Genomic DNA, 18,450 nt, shown 5'->3' with positions numbered 1-18,450 from the left:
AAGCCTATGTAAGTCAGATCATTTGAGTATGTGACATCTTTTAGCACCATAGGCTTGCTACTTACTTGCGCGTTTCCATGGAAAAGCTCTCAAAACCCTCCTTAAACCGAACGCAGACCTGATCGCTGGACAAACAGTCGCAATAGCACGGCAATGTGCCGTCGTTGACTGATTTGAAGGGTCCAGGACAGGTGCAGCTGCTGCTGCTGCTGCTACTACTACCACCCATTCCTTCGCTTCCTTCAGCACTGTGCTCCAACAAGTTGTGGCTCTGCATTCTGACGCTACTACTGCTGCGCTGTACGCAATGGCACTCTGTATGGTTGCTGAAGGTAAGCGCAATCGTGTTCTGCTGTCGTTGTCCTACGTTTTGCACCTGGAATGTGTGATACACCGAGCAAAGAGCGATTAATGTGAGCAATTTGTGGGATATTCGAAACAAAGAGATTGCGGTCATTCTCCCCCCAGGGAGAGAGGGAATAAAAGACAAAGGAAGCGTTCGTTTTGTTGCTACTACTTACGTAGGAGTCACTACTCACATAGAAGTACAGCTGAACTTCGCTAGTCGTTTTGGGCGCGCAGGTTTGCGTTGGGCCACAGCACCCGGTATCATCCTCGCAGCGATGCAGTATCGTACACTGGGGCGTAAACAGCTTCGTACGGTCGTTGGACGCGGGGACAATCCTCGGCTTCGGTACCTTGCACATGCCTTCCCGTATCATGCGCTCCATGTGCTGTTTTGCCTGGTGTCGTTCGTGCTGACTGTTGCTGTACGCACTGTAGGACCGTTCGACTGCATCTTTCGTGCCAAAGTTTGCCTGCTTGTAATCGGTGAACGATTGATATCTACCGGGATAGGCCTGCAAATAGAGAGAGGAAGAGCATGAAATGACACCTGTGTTGGTCAACTTCGGCCCGGCGGATGTGTTACGTGATTCTTTGGGACAACTTTATTCAACGCCGCCCTCACAGACTGGACTGGAGACTGGTATCAGCATACGGACACACAAATGGATGTTAAATTAAGTTAATCTGGCAGTCATTTGCACCTCACACCTCCATTTTTTTCTTGTTGGAGTGGTGTGGCACTAAAAATAGTAGTTTAGGACGGCCAGATGTTCCGAAAATGCGTTTGGACATCATCCAGTGAGCAATTAATCATTGTGATATGGTGCGATGGCTTTGTCCATTCAGCCCGCTTGCCTGCACACCGATTGATGCACACCTCTACGTAAGAAGCGTTGGTGCTGCTGGAAGGTCTCAAGCGTAATTTGACGTTTGATGCGATTCATAAATATTTATAACTCTCCTCATCATCTTCTCGGAGACACATTCGCTTTGCTGGACCTCGCCACAACGTGCAATGGCTAATAAATCCTTTCACCCAAGGCGGGCGTGGGATATTCACAGCTTTCGGAGCAAAGGGAGAGCGGGACCTGGCCCTTCTTTACCAGTTTGTGGTGTGTATCAGCAGTATCGTCTTTCCAAATTTGATCATTTTCGACACACAAATGCGCCGCCCCTAAAAACCAGTGAAGAAAAGGGTCGCAAATCGGAGGCGAGCGCTTCGCGTTGGGAATAGGAAATTGATATTAGCGTGGAATATTCCCACAGTTTTTAAAGAAGCGAGGCATAGACCAACGTTGTCGAATCATGTATCCCCGTCCCCGGCTTATCAGAAACGGAGCCCTCATCTCATGTAGCAAAGCAATGGCTTCTGTTGGGGTTTTGCCTACTCTGCTGACAAACGAGCGAGTCTGCGGGGCCCGGTTGCACTACGGCTGTCGCACACCCTGGTGCTCTGCTGGTGCGTTACGTTAATTAGCATGTCGTTTAGAGCTAGTCAAGCATGTGAAAGCAGTCACGGCGTGTTTGCAACTTAATCCGCCGGAGCTTATCTTACAGCAGTAGGAAAGAAAAAAAAACCTGTGTGGCCCGCTCCACTAATCGTTGGTAAGAACTGGTAAGATTAACCGTGTCTAGAGGATTAGTGGCGGACGGGGATCAAGAAGTTGTGCTGCCCACCCCAACTTGCGGTGCAATTTAGTTTACCGGTGTGTGGTGTGGACTAAATAATCGAGTCGTAAATACGACACCTCGTATTCAAAACGATCACTACCAGAAGAAAAGGGTATGCTGGGGCAAAGTGTGGAGTACCTTTGCCGATTTACTCAGGTTTAGTCAGGTGAAACACGTTTTATTGGCGTTTTAAAATGGGTAAACTTTGCCCCGAAAACCTACAACAAAAGACTTTGAGAACGGTTCCGAGGACTTTAGGGGCCACTTTTGCTTCGTCATACTTTATTTTGTTGAAATATGTGGCCAACTTTATATACTCGCTTGTACAGGAACTAAAGCATGTTCGGGCAGACAGTTTAAGACATTCGCTGACGGAGCAATAAATTTTCGCTTTATTGCAAGCTACTAAACGCCAATCGTACGGCTGGTTGTATGTCGGAATGTCCCCGGCCGAGAAGGATGACTTTATTGCACCATGCCATAGCCATGCCAGTCCGTGACAGACAATTGATTTAAACGCGATTCTAAAGAATTTTAAGCCCATTTCCTTAATAGTTGGGCGCGTACGGTACTCGTCACAGTCGATTGTTACAATGCCAGCAAATAGAAGGAGGACGGTTTGTGTGTGTGTGTGTGTGTGTGTGTGTGTGTGTGTGTGTGTGTGTGTGTGTGTGTGTGTGTGTGTGTGTGTGTGTGTGTGTGTGTGTGTGTGTGTGTGTGTGTGTGTGTGTGTGTGTGTGTGTGTGTGTGTGTGTGTGTGTGTGTGTGTGTGTGTGTGTGTGTGTGTGTGTACACCAATCAAACACAACAAAACGAAACAATTTTATGTGCTGTTTTGTTTTACTACCGGAAAGAAGAGCCATCAATTTTGCAGCAAACTTCATTGTGGTGCGCAAGGTTTTTAATGCATTCGCAGAAGCTATCGGCTACATTACTTTCCTTCCACTAGCAATTGCAAGCAATTGCTGCCATTACATAGAAAGCGAACTATACTTTTATCCCTTCGCTGTCCCTTCCTCTCTCCCCCACCCAACCCGGGGAGGGCTGTTATCGTTTGTTTTACTCAAACTTGTCACGCAAACTCCGCTCTTTGCCGTGCGCAAATGGGTTTGAGCGGTTTTTCGCTCCTCAGCCGGCGGCGGACACACGAACGATGATGATGATGATGATGCTCCCATCCGACAGTAAATTCATCTAGCGTGCGGCGGCCGGCAGACAGAACGATGCACCAGAACCACCCCGTCCAACGCGCTGCCATCGATGCATTGGTTCACTCTGGGCGACCGACCCTGTCAAAAGGGACGCGGGAGGACGTCGTCGTATGCGTCGTAAAACATATTACGAGCTTTATGGGTGCTTTTCTGCACTTAATATTCACGGGGCGCGCGCTCGCTCGATGATCGCCATGCTGCAAGATGCCGCTGTAACAATGACCCATGACTCATCGTATCGAAGGCGAAGAAGAACGAGGCAACATAAGGTTTCCTTCGTGTGTGTTTCTTTTTTGTGTGGTGATGCGATCACACCGGTTAACCTTGCTGGCTTGCTCGCTGGCGGGTTGTAAGGTTAGGAGCGAATGCAACGGGGTGGAAGGTTAGGGCCAATCCTTTGGATCCGTTTTTTTTCCGTGCCAGAGAGCAAGGTTTGGCTTCACCGATGCTATGCCAAGGAAGGGACGTGCTTCTTGGTAACGACTTAAAGTATCCAGAAACTGTCTTTAAATTGCAATTGCAAAAAAGAGTTCTTTAAACCACACTGCTGGCAACCAAGACACCGTGTCAATGAACGGTGTGTGATGAACCGGTACCGTTGCATCTCTTCATGGTGTAAATAAATAACAACATTTCTCACACATCACCAAACCAAACCAAAACCAACCAACAAACGTGAGAAGACACCTTGATCTTGTTTCGTGTTTGCCGAGTTCTTCGGTCGAACCAGACCGAACAGACGGTGCCAGACGGTGTTACGCTTCCGTTTCCATCTGTTTTTGTAGTGGTGGTTTTGCCCTTCTTCTCGTTGATGTGCCACGATTTTTGTCATTTACTATCCGCTCGCGTGGAGAAATTATTCATTTCTTTCCACCCCCCCCCCTCCCCCCAAGTACACAAAACCGCGCCGAGTTTGTGGTTGGGAAATTAATTTACTATTCTGCTGGGTTGGGCGGAGTTGTCTGGCGGGTCTGGGTTGAGATAGTTCTTTCTTCTTGTGATGATCTTGAATGGCTGGGAAAATGGTGACAGTAGTATGATGACTTTGTTTGGGTTTTGGTGTTACATTACACTTGCAAAACATGTACTAAGACTCATGCAGAGGACAGACACTGTCGGTAAAAAGGGGATGTGGAAATGCGATCAGCATAAGCATAATTTATGCTTTACAAATGTTTGTGATAGCAAAAGTAAGTTTATTGTTGAGTTTTAAGTAATAACTCAAAATATGGCAGTAATTTCATTATTTGTAAAGTTCTTTGAATACATTCCCCCACACAAATAACATAACAGTAGAAAAAGCATTAAAATTGGGATTTTGTACCGCCTATTGCATACTTTGAGGCGCATTTTGGTTTTGAGGCTTTGAGGCGCATGCTTAGGTTGGTTTTTCTTTGTTTAATGAATGATTTTTTTTTTCTCGTTCAATCTAAAACTAAACTTGATCATATTTTTTTCATATTTAACAACCTAAATAACAAAAATGTCATTAAAAGAACGAAATAAAAATGCTTTGCGAGTGAACGAATAATAACCACTCCGCAAACTAATAACATCCAGCGTGAAACAGGATTTGGCTCAACGAATAGAAAACAGAAGCAAAACCGCAGCAATTCCATCGATGGTATTATCCGTTGCCAAACATTGTCACCAAAAAAGTTTCGTTTTATTTTTTCCACCCCCTTAATGGTTGTGGATCTTTAGATGCTGTGGCAATGGCGGAAAGTTCGGTCCGTTGCTGCCAAATTAACATTTCGTAACACCTCGTTTATGTTTGGCAACCGAAAGGCGAAAGTACGCTCCCACCTGTGCTTTCTCCTGGCTACCTCTCTTTCTCTCTCTTTCCCTCTTAATTCTAACAATCTAATGCCAACGAAATGGAAAGTTTTTTCTCCCACCCGTCAATGACCCGTCCTCCCCGATGGTGGCAAGCATCCCGGCGAGTGTTTTTGTCTCTCAGTTTTGGTAGATAATATTCACCTTCATCGAAAATATTCTAATATTGTTTTTGCGCAAACACGCAGCGCACGACACGACACGCCAACAGCAACCATCTTCGGATGGAGCCCGGTCCAAGGAGGCACTGAGCAGGACTGAGAGCGAATGGAATGAAATGGAATAAAGTCAATGACGTTGGCGGAAAATGCGTGTGTTTTTGCGCGAATGACCCGACAGCACAGTAGGCAATGCGCCGAGCACGCTGTGACAACACGCTCGCTCGTGCTGTGCTGGGTTGAGGTGAGCTAAATTAAGGCCATCTGTCGAACGGCATTCCCAAACTCCGGACGGCATTCCGGACGGTTTATGCTCCGTATGCTCATCCTCGACAACAAAAACACGTGGCGTAGAAGAATGCCATCATCCCAGGGGCAGTGCTCTCTGTCTCTGAAATGTGTTCAAAAAATTGGAAAATCGAAACGAGCGCAGCCAAACTTTTCCACCCCATAAACGGTTCATTTATGGGGCAAAAGTTTTTCACCTTCACGGAATGGAATGGTGGTCGTGTGAGTGCAGAGGTGAGAGCAAAAAACTTAAATTAACTTGCTGCCGTGTGTGTGTGTGTGTCAATGTGTTGTGATAGCTGATAGCTACGTACGTAGGAAAAACTTCTCAATCAACTCAAAATGTTGAAAATGGACACACAGTGTGAAGAGTATTTACTTTTCTTTTTTGTAATACGAGAACCACCGTTTTAGGTTCGGTGACGTGTCCCAGCTTCCCACCCGAGGGCAGATAATGATGATGACAGAAGATGATGATCTATCTCAACACGGAATGGATTGAGGGATGAAAAGCAAATAACAAACTCCCCTGAGCGGCGACGAACGTAACGTGTACGACACCACACATCTTGGAAGTTGGAAGGAACCCTCTGATGAGGATGATGATGGTGCGGCTTCCTGCTTCTCCGACCTGTCGTCAATGCTGGATCAATTGGTATCGGTAAGCCAAGCTTATTAATACCCCAAGCCCCATCGGAGAAGATGGCAAGAAAGGGGAACGCGGAACAAGCGGCTACGACGACACACAACACAAGATTGGATTTCCTTGGTGGAAGATTATACCCGCCGGAGGGCACTCGGAAGCAGCAGAGGGTTTGGTCGTGTACTCATCGCCAGCTTTGAGATAGGGCAAGGTTAGATGGCATGTTTTTAGATGTGGCCACACACACAGACACGCACAAACTGCCACAGACACGTGTACATGATCGAATCGTGTTCGTGCAGGGACTGAGAGTTGGCTTACCAAGCTGTACCAATAATTAAACGACCGTTTGGCACACACTTTGCATAAAACCAATCAGTGTGCGATGAGCCACGATAGTCGGGAGGGGAGGAAATCATGTTTCGTCTTTTTTCTCCAAGAAATTCGTTGCCGGAATAGATGGCTCCCAAAAATAGAACTCAAACACGCGCGCGCTCGCACCAGTTTTTGGCGGTTGCCTCACCTAGTTGTTCTAGTTTCGCTCGAAGCATCAAGATGACACTAATTCGTCACCGTTAATATGCGCGGATGACATCACACCCTCCCAAGGGAGGGCAGCAGGCCGTTTAAAGTCGGCGTGAAGGTGATGTTGGCGCATTAAAATCGATTCGGCGTTCCGAATAGTGGCCCAAGAGGTGTGCTCCCTCCTCTCCATGTCGACCTATCCGTGGGGCCGTAAGTATAGTGTCAAGCCGAATGTCAATTGATAAATTATTTAGAAAGCGTAAGATACGCGCTTGCTTCTTCTGCCGCCTGCGCAATTTATAGAAGAAGTTTGAAGAAGAGGCGGAAGAAGAAGATGTTTTCATATTGAGTTGTCAACAAGGTACTACAGCTCCAGAGTAAAGGTGATGGTGAAACACAAGGGCATCATAAAAGTGACATATCCGTTTATGAAATGCTTCTCGCTCGGTGGGTGTGTCTGATATATGTTTGATCGCTGTAAAGTGCCCTTTTGGATAATCGGAATGATGGGCTGGCGTTCGTGAAAGTTGCAATAAAAGTGATGACTCGTTTTAAAACGAGTAGGGTCGTTTTGCTCCGTTTTATGAAGCATCCCACCCGCGTAGTACTTCCGCCTTTGATGGACCATTAAATCCCGGTTTCTTCTTTTGATCGAGCGATAGCGAGGGATGTATGGGAAAGTAACAAGCTGAAAACACAACATAATACTCCAAATGGCCAATTTCTCAATGGCTGACGCTGCTGTCCGGTAGCACTGGATGTTCACATGTGACAGCTGGCAATGGGGATTGTGGTAGTGGGCTTACGGGCAACCACAATCCCCATTGCCAGCTCATTTGTGCCAAACGGTTGACGCTAATCGGTCATAAGGCAAAGTTGGCAAAGATCAATTTGCGCTTCGTCCGAGAGAACCGTTATCCCCTTTTGCTTGGGGTTGTAGCCATCGCTTCGGTTGGGATATCACGTCAGTAACGAGACGGAAAGCGGGTACAGCTTTTCGACCGTTTCGATGCGTTTCGTTCAGAACTCTGCCCAATTATCGGTTCGTGTACCGTAGGAGCAGTCCTCTCGCCCAAGAAGCTGGTTCACGCTGTTGTATGCTGCTCTGGGTCATCTCCAAGACATCATCCCAGTTCTTTGGGCGATCTGATGCGTTCGTTCTTGTCTTGTTTTTTGTTTTTGTGTGTATTCCCCATCTGACTCACCCACTACGACCTTCGTCTGGTTCAATTACTTCCAATTCCCCGTGCGCCCTTTTGCCGACATTTATCTCTTGAAGCCCTGCTCCTTTTTTCAGCATGCTCTTCTTGCTTACGAACCTGGAACTGGAGATGAAGCGACCCGAAACGAAGTCAGCGGTGTGTTGGTGTGTGTGTGTGTGTGTGCGGGCAATGAGAAATGGAAGGTGGAAAAAACAAATAATGTTAATAATTACAACCGTGGCGCGTAACCAAAAGGCGACTTCCTCCTGCCCGGGCCGGGCATTCCTTGGCGTGTTTTCGTGGCCTTTGCCTTTGCCGACTTCTTAACGTTGCCCCGGTACTGCTGGAGGACTGTAAACACTTGTTACGTGCGCCATAGGGAATGGATGGATGGATGGATGGACGGTTGACTGATGTCTCACCAGGACACGGCACACTGCGCTTGGACTTTGTTGGACTTGGTTTTGCCTTCTTGCTACCTGCGCGGAGGAGAGCACACACACGCACACAGCACTTTTCGGGCGCGACTTGGTAACGGTTGCTATGCCTGCTTCTTTGGTCACAAGTGTGCCGAGTAATTTGATGGGTGTCTGCGATTGAAAAGTGTGTGTGTTATCCTTAATTTCCCTCAAATGATCCTTACCGCCGCGGCCACTTTGGAAACGGTTCAAGACCGCCCCAGAACTACGGGCCACGGGCATATCTAAACGCCGAGCAGCAATAATGAAGCATTATCATGGAAAGAAGCCAGCAAAAGAACGCAGCGAGAACCTTGGTGCTGGAGTACTCTCGGACGGTGCAGCGGAAGATAGATTTTTGAATTATTCACGCTGTCTGATTACTTTCCTGGGAATTTCAGGGTGTTGGGCCGAGGGCGCGCGCTCGCGCCCAGGGTCCATCATTAGAACCGATCGACGGTAATGATGGCGGAGTTTTGGAAGTATGGGCTTGTTCCCGGGCGAGACTGCAATGCCGTCCGGATTCCACAGCCACTTGCAGTACAGTTGGTGGGCACGTAGATTGCACGTAAGGCTTAAACACCACACACACACATCCCGAACTTGATACACCTGCAAGATATGTCGGTCAGGCATAACTTTAACTTGTTCCCAGAGAAGATCGTGCTTGCTGCATCGCCCGAAGGCAAGGAACGGAGGTATCGATTTCCCGGCCCAAAATTTTGAGCTCGACTTCCTCTCCGTGTTCCGAAATTTGAACGTGTTTCGATTCCCATCGTAAGCTCGTTTGTACGTTAGGAGTGCTTGTTTTCTAGTTTTATTTTCTACCTATTTCTGTGTCCGTATGCGGGCTTTTTATTTTCAGTTCAGGGCGGTATCGGTGGGCGTGCATCGCATAAATTTTGCAAATCCTTTTGCAACCGGGGGTCAGCTGCCCGGTGGTCGGTGGTCGGTTGTACGCAATCCGATACTAATCCGTGCCAACTATCGGCACTGAAACAGTGGAACGGCACACAAAGCCAACCCATTGAGTTCTTGTTTTTTTTTACAAGCAGAACATGGGTTTCTTCAGGGTTTTTTGTGTTAAACACATATTTCACATCAAACTTAACCATATTGCTGGGCGTTAAATCGGACAGGAAGTTGTATAATTTTACGAGGTTAGGATTTGTGTGTGTGTGTGCGTTCTGAAATCTGAAGTAAAGATTTATTTGAAGACATGTTTGAACAGCATCCCACAGGGGTTTTACGGGTGCATCAGGCTCGCGTGTCTTCAATTTCAACCCGACGCAAACTGGATGATAAAGTCATTAAAGCGGTCGCTCGTGGCACTGGGGTGGTGATCTCTGGAATGGAAAAAGGGCAAACTAGAATTCCTCCCTTCCCCCCTCCCCCTCAAGATAATCGCGTGTTGGAGGAAAATTTAAACACATCCAGCTCTTTCTCCAGTAGATCAGCCGTGGCTCGAAGCGATCATAGATTCTATGCCGACCCCTCAGTATGCTCCGGGTCAGAAGGCATCTAACGGTCGCGGCTGTAGCAGCAGCTGCTGCTGCTGGTACCGTCAGCTTCTTGGTGCTCTTGGTAACATAGCGAAAAGGGCAACGAAAGGGCCAACGATTCGATTCGATTGACCCCTCGGAGCGATGGCATAACGCTAACTGGCCTGTGCTGTCTTTAATCAGCGATGCAGGAGAGCTACTTTGCATGCGCCTCTTGAACCATTGACAGGAATTCATCATCATCATCATCGTGGTCGTCGTCTTTGCCAGAGAAAGTGGTACCGTTAGTGGGGGGAGCGAGTGGTATACCCCTAAAGGGGGGCCTTTACCCGTGGATCGTAAAGTCTACAGTGTGTGGTGCCTGGGAAAGTCTAACGCCAGCTCAAGCAGTCACGATCAGGCCCTTGGGTGGTGTTTTTATTTGTTGCCAAAGCTTCCACTTTGGATCAATCGAACCCGATTCGTTTGTGTGGCAGAGACAGCGGCCCGCACCCCTGGAAGGTGCGCGCCATTCGATTGGCCTCGTTGAAGAGGTACATGTTTATCCAATAACACCCATTTTCTGAGACCTTTTCCATTGCGAGAGCGAAAGCAAACACTCCGACATGGTGTTGTTGTTGTGTGTCCTTTCTGTGTGATCCTGTCCATCCAGGAGTGATGGATTAATTTCTTCACTATCCCTTTGATCACGTCCACTCGATCGTTCGATTTGATCGATCAAGAATACGTGAAGCTATTCTCCTAACTCCTGCTGTCAGGAAGTTGCCCATAGCAACCACTCATCACACTCAGCCTACTTGGTGATGTATCACCTTTCCTTGAGCATGTGTATACGCGCTTCTCACCTTCTTCTTTCGTGCTTTCTGCACACTTCTTCTCTCGCTCTCCCCTGAGGAACCTGTTTGATCCTTTCCAGCCGTTGAAAATTATGGTAATTCCCGGATCGCTTAAGGGGCCTCCGGCTTTGAAGTTTCCTCCCCTTCCTTCAAAGTGGAAGCCGCCCAAAGTCCAGACACGAGTGGATCGATTTACCCGGGTGCAGCCACTGCCACTGCCTGGTCAGTGTTGATCGGCCCCCGATGATCGTCCATCATGCATCGGACGCGCAAGTTATCGATCATTATTAACCGGGGCACTGCTTTGAACGGGTGTGCTGTGCCGTTGAAACGAGCAGACCAGACTTCCGGCGGCTTCCTGGTCTAGGGTTCGAGAGGGAAAAGTGGTGATGAATCATATAATTTTCCATCACTCCCTGCCCCCCCCCCCCCCCCTTTTTCGCGATCATACTCGCCAACGGGGGCGCTTTTATTACTTAATCTCGGTAACTCGGTTGTGTGTTGCTTTGTAGACGATTGAAAAATAATGGAGCAATAAATCCATCGGGAGGGTTAAACTTCTTGAACGGTCTTTGTAGCAGCAGCAGCAGCACAGCGCACTTACTATTGGAGCAACAAAGTGGATGATTTGTGCTTTTTTGCATTAGCAGATCATTGACCAGACAAAGGGGACCTTTAGAGCAGTTTACTTAGGGCAAATGAACGATCTGCTTTCTGTTTGAGGATCAAAATTGAATTTCAAGATGCTGGATGTGCAACATTTCACTAATTGAGTCAATTGTTCATACAGTTTGCATACTTTCAGGCGAATTTGCAAACCAATTTGATGCAACACTCCTAAAGTTATACTCTCTGCCTTACAAATTCTTCCCTTTAGCACTAACATTCTTGAAATTCTGTGCTATTTTCATCCATCTTTCACCATTTCAATATTGCATTCTTTTACGACCCATTTGTTGTGACATTGTGACATGAAATTCCTCCCTTCATGCTACGCTCTTCAATTTCTCATGTTTCAATTTTGTGTGAGTGCTCTTCGGTTTGATGAAATCGCGTGTATGTGTGGTTGAGCGCAGTGAAATCTAGTTCAAGGTTGCAATTGAAATCTCAAACCAGCAATAATTTGGACACCGGCCATAAACTCATTAGCGATTTAATGTGCGTTGGTTTTAAGACACACTGAGATAGTGTGTCATAGTGGTTATGGAAATTTTACGACGATCAGCTGTTTCGAAGCTTCATAAAGCGTGTATCAGTCTAAAAGGGAAATAAAAAAGGTGAAATGAAATTGTGTCCTCCCGTTGTCGGTGTGTGTGTGTGAGTGTTTTGATCGCACACAAAAATCCCACTCTCACAACGAGTCGTTTGGGGATATGCGTTCGTTCTGCTCAGTGCAGTAGGGAGCCACGGTTCATAACAATTCACCTGCCAGGATGATATGGTACCGGTGACCCCCATCCCCCCGGTAAAAGCATACACATAAACCGTGCGAAACGAAATTCATTGCTGCTCAGTTTCTCTATTTTCAGCGACATCAACCACCACCACCACGGGGTCTCGTTCGCTCCGACACCTGTCACACAGGAAGCGAATAGTGTGCCGTTCGTGTTTTCCACCGACCCCTGGTGGTTTTGAGAGCGAGAGGCAAAAACGGTTTGGCAAAATTCCATCCATCCAATCCATCGTCCTAGCCCGGTAGGACGGAGGAACGTGTCGGAAAATGCAAATATTAGAAACAAGCAAGGAGCAAAAAATCGCGCACGACAAAACATATAACCTCTCGCTCGCCTAGGGATGAGCGCCGTTAGGAGCATCAGCATCCGCTCTGGGTGTCTGGGGTTGGAAAATATGTATATGCGCGAAATGTGTCGTCTGTGATGTACCCTTGGCGGTCCGCGATTGGAGAGTTGTTAAACCACTCCGGGGAAAAAAGGACAAAACAAAAAAGGACGTTTGATGATGATGATGTTTGCCGAGCAGCAGCATGTAGTTGAGGTTTTTATAGAGGGGGAGTCTAAAGTCGGCGGTTGCACGTCGGTGTGTCTCGGTTGCCATCGATTCTGCTCGCTCGAGGCGGCTCTTTCATGCTCAATGAAGCACGCGGCTTTTTTGTGGGTAACAAAAAAATAGAGCCATAGGGCACTCTGTCGCAACATCACAATGATGATGTCAAGTGCAAGGCTATTTAACCGACCTAAGAACGAGACGGTGGCAAACAGACGGCGGCCGGAGGTTTGTGGGAAAACTCAAAAACATTCCAATTTGCCGTCATGTACGATGAAGGAATGCCGGTTGAACGGTCGTAACGAACGGGCCTGGTTTCCGTCTGACTTCTCGGCTGTGTAATGCGTACCTTGTCGGAATGGACCACCATGTCTTGTGCGACATACCACGCAATGTCTACAGTAATAGACTCTCCCCGGGTAGATAATTACTGTCATACTCTCTCTCTTTCTCCCTGTCGTCTTATCTGTCAACAGGTTAACTGCGGGACTTCATCAACCTTCCGCTGCAGTAGCGCCATCAACAAAGTAGCCATTGGCTGGAGGAGAAGGTGGAACCCTGCTTGTGTTTCTTCTCTTTCATCTTAGTGCGCTAGTTGTCATGTCTACGCTGTCATCCGGTGGCAGGTCTCTCTATTCGCTTGACAAGCCGAGCATGTCAACGCGGGATGTAATAAGGTGCCCTCGAACCCTTTTCCTAGCTACTATTTCTTCAAAGGATCAATCGATAAATATGCTAAACAGTTCCGCATGATTTCGAGCGGCTTGCAGATTTTACAGAGTTTGTGTTTGCGACGACTAAAACGACGCAGTTCGGCAGTAAAACATCAAGCTCGCTTAGCAACAGCACAAGCAGTTGAGTTTGGCTTCCAACGGGGGAATAAAGAACATCATTCATAAGTAAGTATTACTCTTCAAAAGGTGGCACATACAAAAGCACTAAAACACCTCCCTTTAACCACGCACCATTCTAGGTCAGGGTCAGCCATCTTCCAAAGCGACAAATGTCTCCCCGTCGGCAGTTATGAATAAACCAGGAATGGAGTACGGTAGCTTCCCGCGCTCTGTAAGCTTTGCCCCGGTGTGGACTAGAAGAGTGTCCCTTAAAGAAGCTTTTTCTTCTAGTCATAAACACACAGAGACACACAGCGAAGGTACGCGCTTCAAATGCCACCAGCAACTAGCAACATGGTAATGATAAATGGTAAATTATTTAACTGTGTGTGTATTTCGTTTCAGGCAAGCAACAACAAGCAACATTGCAAACGAGATGCTCTGCGTCCCTCTCCGTTGAAGCGAATATGACTTTATTTGGGTTGCGAAATGGGTGTGTGTGTGTGAGTGGAGATGTTTGATGTACGTCCCTAAGCATCCAGCGAGATTTATTCCGTCCAACATGAAGCATGGGGAGCAGTCGACAGCTTCATCAGCGTCCTACTTGGCCCCGATTGGGTGTCTAAGCAATTTCGCTTTTCTTTTAAGGGGCTGTTAACTTAACGAGAGCCCCGTTTGCAGTAGGGGAACACCCCCCATTCGAACACGCACCGGTGATAGCGCCACATTACTTAATTGGTTCGCACAGGCTGCCTGCACAAATGGCGTTTGGTGAGAAATGCTCACAAATGGCCCCAAAGATTGATGTATTGATGGGTAATTTTTCATCATCTCGTTTAGCCCCCCTTCGCGGGAGCACCGGGAAGGGTGACACTTGCGTAACTCCAAGCGAAGAACTTGATTGCATCATCCAACACCATCGGGAATGCTCGTACCGCACAGCGCAAGGATGAGATGATATGCAGAGAGAGAGATGGAGAGGTTCCATTTTGCTGATCTAATCCAACAAGCTGCCGCCGCCGCCGCCATTCGTTCATTATTCACACGGTGGAGAATTAACTAAAAACGGGATGATTAATTGCTTTCCGGCGATACGGGTGGACAGCTTTTGGGCAGGCCACGCGCGCACAACTGTTGAACATCCCGCGCTGTTTCGATCGCACGATCATCTTTCCCAACGCGGATCGCGCTCAGATGCTGGCGCATATCAAACCCCGCGGGAGGGAGATTTCGTTTTTGGTGTGAGATCTTTTTATTCATACCGATTAAAAAAACACACACACTCACTAACTGATTCATGACTGATTCATGGATATCTTCGCAGATCGCTGGTTTCGTTGCTACGTTTGTACGATCGCGTACAAGCAATAAACACTTCCGTGCGCGCGCGCTCGCGCGCTCACACACTCTCTGTGATCTCTAATTCACGGCACGAAGCGTGTTGTGTCTAGTGTCCCGGCCATCGACGGTGAATGGCAATGAAGCATAACGCCACCCACTCAATTTCTGCGGCGGAACGGTTGGGCCGGGACCACCCCACGCGCCGCGCACAAGGCGTCGAGCCGTGAAAATCGTTCCTCTAATCATAGTGTTTATTATGAATTATCCAATTTGCATACTTATGTGCATGCACACTGCGGCACGGCTACGGCACGGTTCAACCGCATTGAGGAGGACGCCTGTCAAAACATACTAGACACGAGAGGGGGGGGGATGTTTTGCGCCCACAAGCCTCTCATTCCCCCCCCCCCGTCTCTTCACACCAAAGCTATTGATCGATTAGTAGGGAAACGGGACCAAAATCTGGGCCATACGGCATACGGACCTGTCGCATGCATGTTCCTGTTTGCCGCATGGTTGCTTGATTTCGGGGTAAAGGGATTAAGCGTGTACAACAAAGCGGTGGAGTACGGTTTTCCCTTTTTTCCCTGTCTCCCATTCTCTCTCTCTCTCTCTTTCTCTCTCTCTCTCTCTCTCTCTCTGCACACGAGCACAAGCAGCAGTGTTGTCCGCAGTGTGACAAACGTATTTCTTTTTTGGAAAACGGGAAAAGAAAAGCCGTTGTGATTTGCTTGTTCGACACACCTTGAATTCAAATCTTGGGTTCAGTTTTAAGCTTCCCGAGAGCTAGGAACCAAAACGTGTTTTTGTTGGCTTGCATGTGTTGTGCCAAGTCGTATTAAAGCCGGCGTGTTTGGCTCACCGACAAAGGCAGTGCGGCAGTCTGGTTTTGCTGCTGCCGGAACAACACTTTAAGTCAATGTGGGAATGTGTTCGCAGATTGGTTTCAAATATTATTATTATTATTATTATTATTATTATTATGTGGTTCGCTCGCATTGAAAAGGAAAGTGAAAGAAAGTGTTCTGTTCTCTCAGCGCGTTTCAATTAGCGGAGATCAAAGAGAGTGCAAACAACAACCGGCTGTTTAGGGACGCTTGCGTTTGCTGAAAATGGACATGCAAATGCATCATATTCTCTTATGCATTTGTATTTCTTTGTTGCACATTTAGAAAGATTATTATGATCTCTAGCCAAACCCATTTCGAGGCAACTTCAGTCACTCTGAGTGAAGCAATGATATGAGCTAAATGAACACATCATAGTTCCTACATTTTTTGTTCCTTTTATTTCCCTACCATTAATCCAACTGTCCGACTGTGTTTTAGCGCGCTGTTTGGAAGCCTAAAGTTTACGATTATTACGATCGCGCACAACCCCGGCAGCAAACGAATGCGATATAATCCCTTTTTGCCTTCGCGGAACATAAAAATATTTTGCCGTCTTTAGCGGTGTGTGTGTGTTTTGTGTAGCGTCGTGCGCTGCAGCAGCCGAAGCAGCTTTACGGCGATTATTTTTTACGATCGATAAACCGCTCTCGGATGCAGTTTTGGAGGGGTTTTTTTATAACAAAATTGGGTTTTTCTATGTACTTTTTTGGGGTTTCTCTGTAGTATTGCATCTTGATAACAAATATAAACAATTATTAATAATTGCATTATATTTTATCTTTATTTTCCAGTTGATCGTACGAAAGGTATTTCGGCACTTCCTGCTGCTTATCAGAACAATCGAACGAAGGTTTCTAATTTTGGGGACATTTATAAGCGGTCGAATAACGAGAAGAAGTCCAAATATAATCCGTTTATTTACTGTTTATTAGTCAAAAGGGACAATAGCGGTTTGTTGTTCTACACACACAAAGAGAGAAGCAACACACGCGTACGACCCTGAAAAACTCAACAAGGTCAACTCAATCTCTGCCCCCCTTCTATGCTCGCTGCTCTTATCTTAGAACAACGCTACGGCGACGCAGCATCGCCGCGTAAACAACAGTGTCTTGTCAGCAACACTTTGCCTCCTTGCCTACCGTTTTGATGGTCATTTCGATACCAAACCGATTCGAATCAATCTCCAACACCGAGTTCCCGACATCGGAAGATCTGAGTATATTATTAGTACTTCATTATCATATTTGCTACTGCGCGGGCATTCCACAGTAATTATACCCACTGCGGTAGGTGGGTTTCTTTCCTTTTCCGAACGACGCAGACGCAGATGAAAAGGGTGAAGTCGAATCACTAATTTCGCGCCCCTGTTGCACCGTGACAAAGTAGTAGTTTAGTCGTTTATTGATTCTGTTCACACGCGGGTAAATTATGAATCAGCTGTGGATGGCGTCATGACGGTGCAGAAGTAGGGCTTGTGCTGATTGCTTCGATCGATCGATCATCGCCTCACTGCGGTGATCGTACGGTGTGTGTAAGCCATACTAATCATCCGATCATCGGATCAACTCGCTTACATCGTGTAGCTCATTCCGTACCCGGTTCGGTCGCAAATCAGAGGATCCACTAATTGTACACCTTGTCGCGATCGTGCCCCGCGTGGGGAGAAGTGTGTGAAGCGCACGGTGTTGTTAAACGGTTTATCAATGGCTTTTATTGGTTGTGTGTGTGACGGCTAAGGGGACGGCAACCAAATTAACACTTCACCGATGCACTTAACCAGGCTAGAATAAAGGGGAATAGTGAACGGTTGCAAGGAAGCACGTGCCACCACCACCAGCGCGAAGAGGCGGAACCGATTCTATCGATGATGCAACACTGCACGGCTGCTCTCTGGATTTAACGAGGTTTTAAGTGGCTCATGATTCATTGCCACCAAACAGAAGGGAGCTGTTGAGAGGAAAGTCGATTTGATAATCAAACCACTTCGAATGAACCTGATTAGATATGGGAAGTGTTGTGAACTGCACTATTTGCTCTTTATTTATACACTTAAAACTTTATTCACACATATTAAAACATACATAATAAATATTGATGAAACGTACAACACTTTAAAACGTAGGCCACGCGCCAGCCGCACCGAGCGCCCCTGCCGAGAGCTCCTGCTCGATCGGCCTTCGTGCACACTCTGCCTGTATGGCGCTCGGCACACACTAAGCCTTGCGCTGCTTAGTGTGTGCGACAGTGTACGTGACACACTGTCGTCCCCCTGGACGTTGACCGGTGGCAGCGCAACTGCCACGGCAAGTCCAGGGGTCGGCACGGCTGCCCACAACATCTCCCCCTTTTAATACCGAAGGGCTCGAACCGACGCGGGGGTATTCCACCAAGGGAATACCGGCGTGGTGAACCCTTCCGGCCGATGCTGCCAAGATGTGGGGACCCCGATGTTGTCGCGCTGAGCAGCGCTTGCTGCTGCTCTCGGCCCTCACCGCGATGGCGATAACGCAGCGGTGATGATGATGCTGATGATTCTGCTGTGCCGCTCCCTGGGACGGCGGCGATAGTGTGACGGTGATGATGATGACGATGATGATGACGATGATGATGATGCCGCGATGTCGATGACGATGATGATGGTGCCGCGATGATGATTACGATGATGGTGATGATCCTTGCCCCAGGGCAGCAGCGATGTATTTTT

General features: G+C 47.5%; 1 protein-coding gene across 6 annotated transcripts in view; it reads right to left on the bottom strand.

The window, feature by feature from the left end:
* Positions 1 to 18,450, bottom strand: part of LOC120955858 (probable nuclear hormone receptor HR38) — a 54,826-nt gene that overhangs the window by 1,771 nt on the left and 34,605 nt on the right. For 5 of the 6 annotated variants that reach the window (XM_049608222.1, XM_040377050.2, XM_040377052.2 and 2 more), the window contains 2 exons: positions 522 to 860; positions 66 to 376 (listed from right to left, as the gene is read on the bottom strand). In XM_049608222.1, the coding sequence (XP_049464179.1) occupies positions 66 to 376; positions 522 to 860 (650 nt within the window). The remainder of the gene's footprint in view (positions 1 to 65; positions 377 to 521; positions 861 to 18,450) is intronic. The other variant, XM_049608224.1, reaches the window with a different exon arrangement.

Source organism: Anopheles coluzzii, chromosome 3 (genome assembly GCF_943734685.1).
Source record: "Anopheles coluzzii chromosome 3, AcolN3, whole genome shotgun sequence".
NCBI classification, from domain to species: Eukaryota; Metazoa; Arthropoda; class Insecta; order Diptera; family Culicidae; genus Anopheles; species Anopheles coluzzii.
This window is presented reverse-complemented; position numbering and strand designations above follow the sequence as displayed.